The 15341-nt window shown below is 38.0% G+C and overlaps 2 protein-coding genes across 2 annotated transcripts in view; one reads left to right on the top strand and one right to left on the bottom strand.

The window, feature by feature from the left end:
- RUNDC3B (RUN domain containing 3B) overlaps positions 1-1867 on the top strand; it is a 40200-nt gene extending 38333 nt beyond the window's left edge. Inside the window, exon 11 of the mRNA XM_065731300.1 lies at positions 801-1867. Within this exon, the coding sequence (XP_065587372.1) occupies positions 801-946 (146 nt within the window). The 3' untranslated portion in view covers positions 947-1867. The remainder of the gene's footprint in view (positions 1-800) is intronic.
- A 2675-nt stretch (positions 1868-4542) lies between these two features.
- On the bottom strand, positions 4543-14540 carry SLC25A40 (solute carrier family 25 member 40). Its single transcript, XM_065731213.1, is given in 9 exon segments — positions 4543-4745; positions 6944-7028; positions 7346-7380; positions 7383-7451; positions 10448-10621; positions 11558-11682; positions 13093-13160; positions 13793-13894; positions 14478-14540. Coding segments are annotated over 9 exon segments (924 nt in total).
- Positions 14541-15341: the final 801 nt, after the last annotated feature.

Below are 15341 nucleotides of genomic sequence, written 5' to 3'. Positions count from 1 at the left end.
AGGTATTCTTTGTTTTCTTGCATCCTTCTTTACAAAAATAAAATTTTGCTGTCAGAAAAGGGTCGTGCAGTTTTAGCAGATAGGTCTGGTGAAGTCTTATGCCTCTGTCCTTTTTAAGCTGCTTTAAACTTAGCCTAAGGTGATCTATGGATGGTGATAGGAGGATGGTTGAACTAGATGATCTTGTCAGTCCTTTCCAACCTAATGTATCTATGAATCTGTTTTATCCTGTGGGGCATCTGGAATGATGAAACAGGGAGATATATTGGTAATCACTTTCTTTACTTTCTTTATAATGTAATTTATTAGCGGAACTGGTGCAAAATAATATGCCTTAGGTTAGCAAGAATGAAAACCAAACACAGCATGTTTACTTTCAAAGCATTACGTTCTGACTCCAGTTGATTCTAATCCTTTCCAGGGGTTCAGAATTAGCACTGGGGTACTGATGATGTATTTGTAGCATCATTTCCACCTGTAATGTACTCAGCTGATGCCAGTGCTTGGATCAGTGTCTTCTGTTCACTGTGCAGTCAGTGGCGCCTCTGAGCCTCCCTGGGTGGGGAGGCTGACTGCAGCCCAGTCAGTGATGCTGAGGTAGAATCTCTATTCCACGTGAATGGGGAAAGCAGGAATCAGTGATGCCTTTCTAATTGCATTTGTGAGGTATGTGTGTGCTGAAGCAGTAACGTGTAGTTCATCATAACTTAAATGGAATATTCTCTTTTATTCCCTCATTTTTTGGTGGTCAGATTGCCTTGTGCTGTGATGATTAGCTTAATTCTTGCTTTTCTTAACAGGAAAGGAAGACACTCCATCGCTCCTCGGTCTTTGTGGTTCTCTTACTTCAGTAGCAAGCTACAAATCTCTCACAAGTCTGAAATCAAGTGAATACCTTGCAAGTCCCACGACAGAGATGACAAGTCCAGGCTTAACACCGTCTTGAGGTGCACGCGAGCAGGAAGAACTTTGTATTGTATGCATTTGGTTTATGTTCCACAATATGACTTTCAATGAAGACTGCTAGTTCTAAGGCAAAAAGAAGCTGCTTTATTTTTTCTTTTCACGGTTACCTGTTTAATTCACAATTTCTCCAAATTTTCATTCCAGCTTTTTTTTTTCCCCCAGAGGGAAGTTTTCTGCTTTAGTCCTGAATTATTTAACTCTCAGTCAGGTACAAGACATATATTCTGATGCTTCTGACTGATCTTTATAATGAAGCAGTTGGAAATCAGCCCCCTGTTTAACTGCCATGACCTTTGTATCTCCTTGCAATGGTTAACAGCCTGGCCCTACTATAGCCATGGTGCTTCTCTGCAGTGCTTTAAATGCCAACTCTTGCAGAAGAGACAGGAAAACTTAAAGCCAGTCTTTGTAGGCAAATAAATATTTTACTTAAAAATCCATCTTTTCATCTGTGTATGTTGCATAGGACCTCAGATAGCGTATTTAACCAGTGGAGCTCTTCTCAAGTTGATTCAGTGTTAGGTTTCACATTCCTATTAGCATCGTGGCACTAATGAGATGTCTGAATCACACTGAAGAACCACACTGAAGCACTCCTAGTAATTCGTAAAGTTGCATGATAATAACAAATGTAAGTTGATGTCTAAGTCAAGCATACTTAGCAATTTGTAAATATTGAGGAAGCTCACCAATTTTCAAGCTTTTGAGTGACCTGGCTAACATAATTTAATATTATACAGGAATTTCTTGGCTTATTGGCCTTACTGGAAAGAGGAGGACTAAGGAAGATGGGGTTAGCTCCTTGGGAAGTTTGGGTTGTGTATTTATTGGCAAGATTACAGTTACAGTTGGTTTGCCTCTTGTAATGGCACCGTGGCACTACTGCAATAGTCTGGGCGTGTTTGAAAGAGAATTCACTCTCACCTTTGCTAACACCACTGAATGCATTCAGCCACAGAGAGTGAAAAAGGGGAAACAAAGGCAATGTAATGACAGTATTCTCATGTTCAAGGTTGCTCTCGTTCCTGTAGTAGTGCAATAGGTATTTTCCTCGATTAGGTAATACAGCAGAACTTATTTAGGTCAGTTTTCTCAAATTATTTGCCATTGATTCCAATTACTGATATAAACAGCCTGTAACATTTTTTTAAATGAAACTAACTTTCCAGATTAGCCGACAGTTACAAAGTTTGCAAACTGATTTTTGAATTGCAAACTATATTCTTATTTCTTTGTAAGATGTACTGGATCCTTTATCTAAGAATTTTCCTAATCAAGGTAATGCTTCTCAGTATGATTAGTAACTTTTTAAACTTAAATCTTAAGTGCATGTAAGTATGTTGTATTTGTAAGTGCTAGGGAAAATGCTTTTTTTGTGCCAAAGAAGTTTCATAAATTGTTTACATGACAGTTGCAATACAAGACAGATTTTCGATTGCTGACTCTCACATGTTTACAGTCTGTCACTACACTGTTTGGTTTGGGTTGGTTTGCTGCTCGTAACGGTACCTTAGCACTACACATAGTCTGGTCGTTGTAGGGTGGGCTTGAAAGAAAGAGAATTCACTCTCACCTTTACTAAAGCCACTGAAAACATTTGGCCTCTCTAAGTGTGAGGCTCGGTCTGTAACTTGAGGCACTGCTGGATTTTGCTGTGCGCAGTTCAAGGTCCATCTCCTCAGCTCTAGCCCATGGAGCTGGAGGTCACCGTATCACTGGCTTGTAAATAAGGGAAGAGGCCATTTTTATGGAAAATTTTACAGCGGTTTAGCAAAATCCAACAGGCCTTACTTTTTTAACTCCTCATGGAACCATTCAATTAATTTCTCTGTAATGAACTCAGAATATCAAATCCTTTCATACGCTGTCAGAATGCCCATCCCTTCACGTAACGGAGTTTTGGTTGTTACTATTGAGTACCTGTTCTCTCATGGCAGTTGATTAACATTATTAAATACTATTTTATAAGTTAGAGAGTGCATGTCTACTGTGAATGCAACAAGGGAATCCTGGTACCACAGTTAACATTCTCCATCGAGGTGTAGTGATTTATTCAGTCCTGTTTGCTGTTAAACACTTCTCCCACTTCATCGGTGTTTTGGAGGGGACTATGATCATGATCTTCAGTCATGTTAGCTGATGGCTCTTTTCTTGGAGCTACTGGTGTGAAATTCACGTGTCGTTTAACTGAAGTCTTTTATGTAGTCTGACACCACTGAGTTTTTTGGTGTCGTTTTGTGCATGGGAAATCAGTTATGTGTGTCTTTCTCAGTTTTAAACATGAATCATTTTTCAGGAAAAAAAAAAAGCACTGAGAAAATGGCCAACTGTACGTTTTGTTGCCTTGACGGTCCATAAATGTTGCATGTAAATTAAACATTTTGTATCATCACTCATTACTAGTTTTTGTCTCTGTTTTAATCAAACAAGGTAAAATAAGAGCATTTGGCAAATTTCAGTACTAGTGAATTTACTGCAAATTCTTGGACAATGAGGGGATGTTGTTGCAGTATTCCATTGTGTGGCCCAGAATCTGCTGTTATGGCTTTTTAGTCTTTTGGTTCTCTTGACACTTTTGACTCACATTAAGGCCTACATTTACTATTAAAATTACAGTATGGGGGGAATAGTGTCAAATATTTCCCATGGCAGGAGGTCTTGCCTACACCATGCTCTGTGAACTTTATGCCTAACGTCTTTCTTCACAACTAAGGCATTTTCAGTGTGTGCTGAATTTTCATCAGGATACCTTTATCAGAGCAGAAAAAGACTGCGGTCCGTGCAAACAGTGCATGGGCAATGCTGCATGGAAGGGAGCCTGTTGTCTGTCTTGAAGCTTTTTTTTGATATGCAAGGTGCCATGGGTCACAAACGTGTGAATGTTCTAGAGTGTTCCTCCAGCACACCAGCTCAGCTTCAGTGCCTAGGTGCACTTTGATTTCCCAGTAAGAGCGTGCACTAGGAATACTGTTTGGAACTAAAAAGCCGCTGCAGCACCTGGCAATGTATTGATGATGTTCTCTGGGATTCTAACAGGCACTATGTATTTTTTCCAGCTTGACATAAAATATTTCTTGTTATAAATAAACCTGAAAATCAGAAGTATGCATTTACACAAATTACGGAGCTGCAAATAAGCCTTTGCACATTTGAACAGGTATTAGGCAAGCATAAGCAAGTACTTACTGAATTTACTCTCTGTCAGCCTCCTACAGAGACATCCCTTCCTTGGGCTACCTACAGTATTCTCTAAACATTGTTTTAAACGTCCAACAGAATATTTAGACAGACTGAAAAATTAACAATGGCAGTTGTTCACTGAGAAACAGTCAAAATACCTCTTTTTTTTTCCCTCTCTGTAGCTGCAAGAGAAGTCATGAAATTTTCAATGACAATTTCAATATCATGTATTTTTCTTAAGGAAAAAAAAGCCAATTTATCCTTTGCAGAACAGCTTAAAAATGAAGTTACATTTAGTTACCGTATGTAATGTTGAGAAATACTTTGACAGGCAGATTCGTGTTTGGCACAAATCTCTCCATATATGTTGACTTCATGCAGTTGGATGAAGGAGAATTAAGGATGCTGGTTTGTCTTTTCGTTTAAATGTCTGAAGAAAGGCTTCCCCTATTCATATGTGCTCATTGCTATGGTGCAAGAAGGAGCAACCTTAAACAGCTGTGGAGTAATACCTGCCCAGAAAAGAAAGGAAAGGGTTTCTTTTTTAGTGACAATTTTCCTCACAACCGCCCAGGTAGATGTGCAGTCCCTCTATGGATCTCAGTGTAGTACAAAAGAACAGTGAATTAAACAACACAGACAATACCACAGAAAAAAAAAATCTGTAAAGATCTAATGTCACTTCAGATGCAACGATAAGCTTTATCTTAATTTATATATATATATGTATATATATATATATATATATATGAAGTCATTTATACAAGATATGAAATTCACATACTACACAGATTCATATAATATTGAAGTTAAAATATCATTAAAGAAAAAAATCACAGTAATGCCTACAGTAAATGATACAAACAGAGATAATATTCATTCCTGGAGTAACTGACATAGCTGAAAATACTGCCTAGCTTTCAGCTGAGTTTCTCTCTCTCCATGTCACTTTATACATGCAGCTAAATGATCGCTTCTAAAATTGAGCTTGCCTTTTATGGTAAGCTGAATCTAAAGGTAGGTTTTGAGAACTGATATGGTGAGTCACGAGTATAATAATTAAGGTAGGACAATACACTCAGCAGATTTTGCAAAAGCTTGAAGAGCCTAAGATTCTGAAAATCAGATCAGCCCCAAATTATATTTAAGAAAGCATGGATCTTTGAGATGTGGGCTGCAGTTCCTGGTACAGATGATTCAGATACTGAGTGACCTAACTACACCAAGAAGCCAGCTGCACTGTAGGCATCGCAGCTGCTTTAAACAAATGAATTTTTTGTGACATTTCCCTCTGCACGTGCTGTTTTCCTTGATCTGTAATGTGGGAGAAACTAAGATCTTATTTTTTTAGATAAAAGAGTTTCACAGAGTGCATTTAGCAGGAACGTCCTACAGCACTGGGAAGCTGTGAAGTATTTTGGCAGTAGTAGAGGAACTATTTGTAAATGCATTGTCAGGATCCAGCTGTAATAACAGCTGCATTTGGAAAGACTGCAAGCAGCACAACTTACAGATAACCATACTGAAATTAAAAACATATATTTAGTTCATATCGGCCAAATAAATGTTAGGCAGCTACCTGTGATTCCGTGAGGTGTTAGCAATGAATTCTTACATTCATTGGTACAAGGGAAGAATTGAAACACAGTAACAGTTCATATTTAATTTTTTAAATCTTTGAATGTCATTCAAGAATTACACCAGAAAAGAAGATATTTTACCTAACAGAATGAAACCTTATGCCAAAATGTGATCAGTATGTTTTCATGGTATCTTACTGAATGAGTGCCTTTTAAATGAGCTTCTCAGCATGTCTGGTTATTCCATCTTTCTACTAATATTTAATCTTAAAGCCATGATCTGACTTGTATTCAGGTTAACAGAAGTCCCTCACTTGTTCAAGTCCCAGGTAATGGAAAAATACATTTCTTCATACAACTTGAATTGCTTAAAAATGTAGTGGCCCTCTACAGAACAGAGGAGAAAAAAAGAAGTTCCTTTGTCCTTTAAAATGGATGTTGTAGTCACTAACATGTCCTCAGAAATAATTTCTTTGAAATCACACACACACAAAAAAAAGGTTAAAAATATATAACTTGAGCAAAGCATTTTTTCTATAGCCTAAACTCTAGGAAAAAAAATACTGTTAATAAATACAATGTTTTAAGAGTTACACTGCTGCTTTTATTTTCTAGTACCAACTGGTAGTGAATGTGCAAACATTTTTTCATGTAATTTTCATCAACTTAGAAGCCTTTTTCAATAGAGCACTGTCCATGTGAGTGTTTTATAAGAACTGCAGTATTCCCCTATTCACATGTAACTGCTTGAATGTTTGTGAGTTTGCAGTCGGTCTGCCTTACCATAAGAGTTCTGGATTTTCTGGTTGTAATTCATATCACCTTATTACTATGAGTTGTACTGGACTGGCACCTTTTCCCTCTGTGTCATTTATGAGATAGTGCTTTTCTCCTAGGAGATAAAAATTATTGTACAAAGTGTTACAATGTGGAAAAGACATAAATGCCTGCTGATATAATTCTTAGAGAAACCAGAAGAGATGAATGTTTAAAGTTCCAACTGAAAATCCACCTTTGCAAGCATTCTGTTTTGGTTTGTTCTTTATTGTGGCTAGAAGAACCAGCTTTGTTGCGTGTGTTAAACACATGGATTATTGTGAAACAGTTCTGCAGGAACTGCTGAGCAATCCAAATCCAGAGGGAATTCCGAGCGTTCAGCAGCGGATGTGGTTAGCAGACAGACTGAACAGCTGTTTAGTGGTGTCACTACCTGCAACTGCTTTGTAAAGCCTCACTCTCACAAAGCTCACTCTGCCTATGTGTTTTCACTACATCAAATGGCAGGGTTGTGACAGCTGCAATCTGTTAGGAAAAAAAACAAGGCAGAGTTTTAGTGTTAGAGTACCAGCAAGTCAGTAGTAATTGGTTTTGGGTTTTTTTACGTTAAGCTGCACACAATTTAAAATTAGTTATTCCAAGCACGTGATGCTATTGAAGTCCTGTATTTCAGAACACCTAATCAGCTTGAATGGCAGACCATGTGTGACTGAAGTAGATGCACTTCAAAATATACATCATTTCTGAAAGAATCGTGTAAAGCCACTTCACTTATAAAGAGATAAATAGTTTTTGAGTGACAATAATAAAGAGTAGTCCTAGAAACAAAAATGTATACTTACAGAGTCAGATGCTGCACCTGAAGTAAAAGCAATAAGAAGGTTGGTTGATGGGCACCAATGTTCTTGCACATCATCTTGAAATGTTCATAATTATACCAGTACACTTCTATGGTCATAAAAAGCAAAACCAAAAGAAAAAAACCTTTTACAACAGATTTGCACTTCAGTTCAACTCTTTAATCAGTGACAGATGTAAGAATTCTACAGTGGCAATAGGATCAAATAGAAACCAAAGTTGAAAGGAAACCAGAAGTATTCTCTTACTCTGAGAGCCCATCCGGTTCCCCTTATCTGCATACACATACTCCAGATTTCCTCACGATACAAATTATCCTAATCATTTTGCCATTCCCATGAAGTATCTCCTATCTTAAGACAATCTAACAAAAGCATTACAAAACTCATATAACAGATTTCTTTTAATGTGATACAATATAATTCAAACTGTAAGTTTATAATTATTTTCTATGTTTTCAGGGATATTTCATATATTTCATAAATCTTCTAATTGATAACTCTGCAAAAATGTGTTTCATAGAAGATGAAAGATTCCTCAAGGCTGTCTCATATTCTCTTGGACCACAGCACATAACATTTAATTCTGACACAACCAAGAACTATGGTTTTGCTCTCTGGAATTACTGAGGAGAGACAATAACATCTGTTTTTGCTCTCTTCTGCTGCAATAAACTGCACTCTTTCTACTTCAATGAGTTTTAGTTAGAATGCAGGTGTTACTGAGCTGAGTTACGGAGTGCTTCCCTGTGGCAGTTGGTCAGATACATACTGCAGTTGAGATTTGTGTATCCTAAAAGATAGCTGTGACTCATTCAGGACTGAGTTCTGGATGCTGCGGCAGTAGAGAAATATCACAGTATTTTCTTGCTGTGGAAACTAAGCCTCAAATATTTTGCAAAAGTAAACTAGGCAGTATCTCAGAAGAGATTGGGGAAAACCTACTGTGGAACGTATGTAACACTGTTTTACTATAGATTATTTAAATCCAAGACTTAGAGCATGTGCAAGCCTTTCTTCCTTGCATATGTTTCACATGTGTGTTCTCCACAACATTGCTAGATGACTCAACTATTGTGAATCTAGTTCTTGTGCTTCTAGCAGGCACTCACAGCTTGAGTTTTATTCAAGTCAGCTTGCTTGAACATTCTTGAAGCATATCTTTCCCACTTGAGTTAACACAGTGGGACTCTACACTGTGCTGCTAACACAGTCATTCTGCATCACTTGGGTATTTTCACAGAGCAGCTGCTTTCTTAAATACAAATTGTTACACTGACTTTAATTCCTCTTGAGAAAGCTAACTGCAGCAAAGGTGTGGACTCTGCTGTAAAATTACCACAGCCCATGATGCTGTTGGTGTATCATTCAAAGAGAAGGTAGTAAGGGAACGTACCTTTACTGCAGAGAGAGTATTTACAAGGAAAAAATATTCAGAAAACACATTCTGAAACATTAATCAAGACTGAACACCCTTTGTTCACATCATCAGCTTTGAGCCATGGATGCAAGAATATGAGAATAGAGAACACACATCACCTTAGTTCCCTCCTCTGAGCACTCTCTCATACCACATTGATCTTTCCACTCTGTTAAAAGCAGCAGAGGGAAAGATAACTGGTTCATTTTAACTACAGACAAAGATCTGTTACTACAGACAAAGATCAGTAATAGAGCAAGAGTTTGCATAATCAGACAATTGTAACAAGAAGAAGAGTTTTAGAATCCCTTTTGAGTCTCTAAGGGAATGATGCATTCGGCAGACAGGGAAATGAGTGAATTACAAATGTATCTTGGACTGGAAGCCCTTTAAGCCAAAGGTGAATTTTGAATACTGTTATCTTAGCCTTAAAGAAAGCGTGTTGCCACAGGTTCAGAAGCCTTCCCTATCACATAAAGTGAAATTAAGTCCTATCAAGGCACAGCATATCCTTCAGAAGGAAATGCATTGTAAGCACGTTCTTTAATCATCTACCAGTAGCAAAGGAAAAGAAAACAGGGTATTATTCATACAGAAAACAAACCACCTGAAATAGCAGTTAGCAGAACTAAATGCAACTCTAAGCTAAATATCTTCATCGCTGCTGCTCATCATGCACTTGCTTTGTTCACAGCCAATTTAAATTGTATTCCAGGTGCTCAAAAATCTCTTGAGGGACCAAAGCAACTATTGCTCAAGTGGACTGTTTAGAACCACGAATTAAATTAGGCACCAGATAATACTGAGAATGAGGCAGGAGAACAAAGATAGTAGGTCAAATACTTCAGAGGTCCTCTACCTCTGAAAATTGGGTTTGAAGCATTTCTCTGGACCAACACAAGGTGTTTAAAGGTGTAATTCCCACTACTATTCAAAGGACAGAAACTGCTTTGAGAACAACTGCTACCCCATTGCTCACAAGTGCCCTGACAATAAAAGACCTCAAAGAGACATGGGTTTTAACCACTGGCATTAATAAGTTAAGTTGGAACACTTCAGTGCTCTCGTCCAATTATTTCCACAGCTCAGGAGACAGCAGAGCTTTGAAAAAATGGGAGAGCGCATGATCTCCTTTGTCCCAGTTATCTTAAAGTATAGCACTAAGCCCAGCTATACTCTGGATCAGACTTTTCTTTTTAACTTTCAGCTTTGAAGCTTCAATGCCAAGTGGTGCTCTAGTTTTGTCTTTTCTGGAACAGTTATACAAACTAATTCATCTTGCTAGCAAAAATGCCTGAAGACACAAAGTACCGTGTCGTCCTGTGTTTGTACATTTTTTCAAAACCAAACATCAGAACACATGTACAGAATGTCCTTCTACAAGGAAATATCACAGAGAACATTTCCTATTAAAAGTCTTAAAAGAGACATTACATAAGATGAAACAGACCAAACACAAGGAAAGGGAAAAGTAATAATGAACACAATCAGGCATCCATAAATGACAAAATTATAGACAAACACTCAAAAGAGAACAAGTCAATCTCAGTTATTCTTAAAGCTAATCACTTTTGTATAATAACATAAGAATACACAAAAAATGTGCAAAAGAATCATGGAAAAACATATCTTACATAATGCAAACTTTCATCTGAAATAAACCCCACCTGAGAAAGGTACATCTCTCAGAAGAGTCAAGCTCCAGTCTCTCCACAGGGAAGGCCACCCATCTCTGGCCCCTTTACTACTGATGCTCCAGTGCAGTTGCTTGTAGGACAGCTCACAATAATGCATTCTAGCTCTGACCAGCACTGGGGGACTCATTACAGTAACTGAGACAACTGAAAATGAGAAAAATTGGAGGTTTGTAAAAATCAAGATTTACATTTCCTGAACATTAAAAATTAAGTCTCACATTGCCCTATATATTTGATGAAAAGAGCCATAGAATGGCTCGGGTTGGAAGGAACCATGAAGACCATGTAGTTCCACCTCCCCAGCCATGAGCATGGGCACCTTTTGCTATGTCAGGCTGCCTGGGATCCCATCCAACCTGGCCTTGAATGCTTCCATGGAAGGGGCATCCACAGCCTCTCTAGGCAACTTGTTCTAGTGCTTCCCTATTCCCATGGTGAAGACTTTCTTCCTAATATCTAATCTAAATCTACCTTCTCTTAGTTTAAAGCCATTACTCCTTGTCCTACCACTACGCTCCCTGAAAAAGGGTGCCCTACCAGCTTTCTTGCAGGCCCTCTTTAGGTACTAAAATGCTGCAATGAATTCTCCACAGACCCTCTTCTTCAGATTGAACAAGCACAGCTCCCTCAGCTTTTCTTCATGAAAGGTGCTTCAACCCTCTGATCACCTCTGTGCCCTCCTCTGGACTCAATCAACAGCTCAACATCTTTCTCGTGCTGGGGATCCCAGGCCTGGATACAGTACTCCAGGTGGGACTCCACAAGAGCAGAGAAGAGGAGGGCAATCACCTCCCTCAATCCACTGGCCACACTTCTTTTTATGTAGCCCAGGATAAATGTGACAGCAAAAATAGATCACATCAGTCCGTGTAAGGGAGTTACGTCACTCAAGAAATGGTAGAAAAACGTAGTGTTCCTTCCTGTGCCTGGCTTCATGTAACATTACCCTTTTTTCAAAGCCACAAGAAATTATCTGAAAAGAGAGAATGGGGAGACAGAGAGGAGAGGAAAAGCAAAAGAAAAGAAAACAGCACAGAGGTGTTTTATTCCATTTTTCTCTCTAAACAGGAGACAACTTACATCAGCTTAAGAAACCTGCAACAAGTGGAATGTGGTCATTGTCCTCTCCTAGTCTAGACTTCAGAGCTTCATTCAGTTGGTCATAGAAGGTAAGATACATTATTGTGGTAGGAAAAACCATTATTCTAAACAATAAGAGAGGGAATCTGAATTAATACAAGGAAATCAGGAAAATAAAGTCAACCATCTTGTATGGGTATTTTGCTTAAATAAGGAAAAGACGAATTTTCAGCTGCTGTTATATGTTAAAAAAAAAAGCATTAATCACATGGCTTTGATTCACTGTCTCTAGTTCACAATTTCAAATTCACACATTTTCCAGTTTTCTAGTTTTTCATCTCATGAAGAAAAAAACTAAGTAAAGTGGTGGTGGATCACCTCATTCAATATTTATTTTACGTCAGCCTCGGAACTGCTCCAATAAATGAATGGAATTGAAAGACCTGAATATGAAGCAAACAAGCACAACTTTATGAAAGTAGCTACCAGCCTTAAATGCTTAATGTATATTTCTCAACTGTGAGAGTATTTTCTCTATCTTAATCGACGCTTTTGATACTCACTACTTGAAAGACAATATGGAGTATGTAAATATAAGCTTTTTCTGTTCCTCAGCATAGTATGGACTAATTGTTATAATCATTCATTGTAGGAGTAAAAATAGCATAACCTACTATAAAACTACAATTATATTTGTGCTTTTTATCTGTGTCACTATAGCATATACCCCATTATCATTAAATAGTGAAGACTAATGCTTGGAAAATCAGTAAGCCATAGTTAAGAATTTCTTTCAAGTACTGTATACCACTCTCAGATCAAGAAAATTCTCTTGGGAGTAGAGAACATAAGTTGAAGAAAAAACTCTCCATCTTGGCTGAAGTTCAGACCTCTTGGTTTGGTTAGCTCATAAACCTGTATATTTTGAAATAGCCACATGCTGCAGGATAAATAATGAGCTCAACTATGCTTTCCTTTTCTGTGCACAAGTAAGAAGTGTACCAGTGCTTTCCATTAGGCTGCTTCACTTGCACAAGATGGCTGTTACACCACACTTAGTGTCTTACAAAGAAAAATTAATGTATGTTTCATTTGACCACTTCCTAGGATTTCTCATTGCTCATGAAGGAAGACATGATTGTAGAGATTTGAGTTACTGTCTGCACCACGTTAATGTAATAATAACAATATGAGTTAAAACAGACTGAGGATGTTTATCTTTGACATACCAGTAGGAGACTTAATAATAATATTCAGTTATATAAATTTACCTGGTAGAGAGAAAAGGAATAATTCATTCTTTGAAATAAGGAAGATTCTAGGTATATGGTTTTAAAAGTAAGTAAAGGTTGCACCCCCAGATGCAACACTGAAGTGTCAGTGGAAATCACAAAAGTACACAAAAGTACACAGGATACCTCTCCTACCTAGGTGTCTCTAGGTGTTTCTGATCAAACTGATTGCATCATTATCTGTTAGTTCAGATTTAGCAAATTTTTAAAATCACGTATCTAAAAATGAAATAAACTTCTTATAATGGTGGTGAAAGTCCATTCCAGAGAGATTTAATTCCCTATGTTTGAATAATTTTCACAAAAGCATCCTAAAAATATAACCAGGCAAAGAGCAGTAATTAGCTGCAAAGCTTTTATTAAAAGCTGTGTTTCTGAAACGACTTATCACTCTAAGATTGCAATTTTGTAATTGCTTATGCTAACCACCAAATTTAATTATACAAATAGTTCCACAGAGATGAACAGGAATATTTGTGCTTGAAATGAAGATTTTTTCCCCCATCTTTACAGGGCTTCAGTAGTAAACAGTTATTGGTAACTGACAGCCCCAGTGAATAACGTATTTTCAGAACAAATACAGCACAGCAGCCACAGAAGCCAATCTTCCCCCAAACAAACCATTAAAATATTCGTTTAATAAAGAACAAAATTTCTAGGTATGGAATAGCAATTCACTCCTGATTTTTCAGTGCTTGCTTTTTCTGAAAGGTGACAAGATACGTGCAAAGTGTATATGATACACAATATATTTGGAAGCTTTCAACTTATCACAACTGTCCTCACATTTCCCAGGCCACTGACAGCAGAGGAACACTGAACACTGAAGGCCAATGTAATGAAAACAGCTTCAAAACTTAAATAGACAGATTTAAAAATGTATAGCATGCCTTTTAAAAACGTTTAAAATGTACACTTTCATACAAATACAAAATGTTCTTACCAACATCCCTCTGAAACAGCCATTTTTTTAATAGCACGCTTTGCCACCTCCATTCTCACAAACGTGTGTATGATCCATTAGGCCACTCGAATATCCAAAACACTTTCCAAATAAAACAGTGTATAAGTGTATAGTTAATGCTTTTTTTAAATGAGTGTTCTTACTCAGCAGCAATTCCAAATTGGATATAGTGGTGAGAGATTTATCTCTGGTTAGACAAATAGAGGCAAAATAGCTTTGAAAAGTCAATATCGACAAACCAGGTCTAAGGAAAAAGAAAACAAAGATACAAGGAAAAAGAAAGCAAAAGAATCCCTCACAGTTCAAGACAAAAGGAAACTGCCCTCACAGGCTCAGGGAGACGTGTTATGTGGCAGTGCCACCTGCTGAAGGCTAAAAGAAAGCAATGAATTCTGAACATATTCCTGACTTTCAAACCTTTTATTGAGCTTTCCTTGCGTCCATGGAAAGGGTGGAGGTATTACACGTTTGGCTGTTGTAACTATTCAGTGGCACATTTTTAATTCAGCAGTTTTAGTACACATTGCTGTGTTGGCTTTTTTCTCCCCTCACTGACTGAAGAAACAAACCTAGCTACTGAGAAACAAAGAAAACCATTCTGCTACTCAGCATTGTGACAATGATCAGCTAAGTGTGACAGCAAAGAGCAAAGTGTGTCCTCAACTGCAGAACACTGTTTACCTTTAGGGAATGGATTGCTTTGGTCTTGCAAGAGTTTGGGCAACATCACTAGGAGCTGCTAAAATGAAGCAAAGTAGTCATTTAGAAACACTGTGTAACCTGAAAATGTAGAAGCGTTCACATAATTCATTGGGAACTTCTACAACTTCTGCTTTTCTGGGGATGGGGGATAGGGAAGAGAGGGAACTATTTCACAATGTGATCAGCCAGAAGGGGAAAACAATCAGCACAAACAAAAACAAACCGATCTGTATGTCCTGCATATGTCATTTCTAACTTACTAACAGTTGCACAGACAACTGCAAGGATTAAACAAAGATCACACACAAAAAACCAAACCACATTGTGCTAGTTTGTATGAAATTGCTAAAAGCTGTGCTGCTATGCTCTGGCTGCTAACTTTCTGTAATGGCATACCACAAGACATAAAATTTTGCCCTTAAGCATGTAAAATACCACAGCATCTTCTATGTGCTTATTCTGTTTCATTAAACTGATCTTAATAGTGGTGTTCAAAAGAAAAAAGTAGAACTTGTGATGTAGTTTCCTTCTTTGCGTAGAGCAGATCTAGAGTTGTTGAAATGTAACTATGGCCAAGAAGGCCAATGGCATCCTGGATCTGCAGTAAAAAGAGCGTGGCCAGCAGCACCAGGGAGGTGATCCTCTCCCTCTGCTCTGCCGTGGTGAGGCCACAGCTCTGGGCTCCTGAGAGCTACCTCCTATTCCATTAAGACAGGGAACTTCCAGAGTCCAGTGGAAGGCTGCAAAGATGACTGAGACAGATGGGACTGTCGAGCCCGGAAAAGAGAAGGCCGAGCGGTAGCTACGCTCCCCGAGTTTAAAAGGA

This window comes from Cyrtonyx montezumae, unplaced genomic scaffold, assembly GCF_038088225.1.
Source record: "Cyrtonyx montezumae isolate F1298 unplaced genomic scaffold, pur_monq_1.0 scaffold_14, whole genome shotgun sequence".
Lineage (NCBI taxonomy): Eukaryota > Metazoa > Chordata > Aves > Galliformes > Odontophoridae > Cyrtonyx > Cyrtonyx montezumae.
Note: the sequence above shows the minus strand (reverse complement) of the source record. Positions and strands in the feature narration are given on the sequence as shown.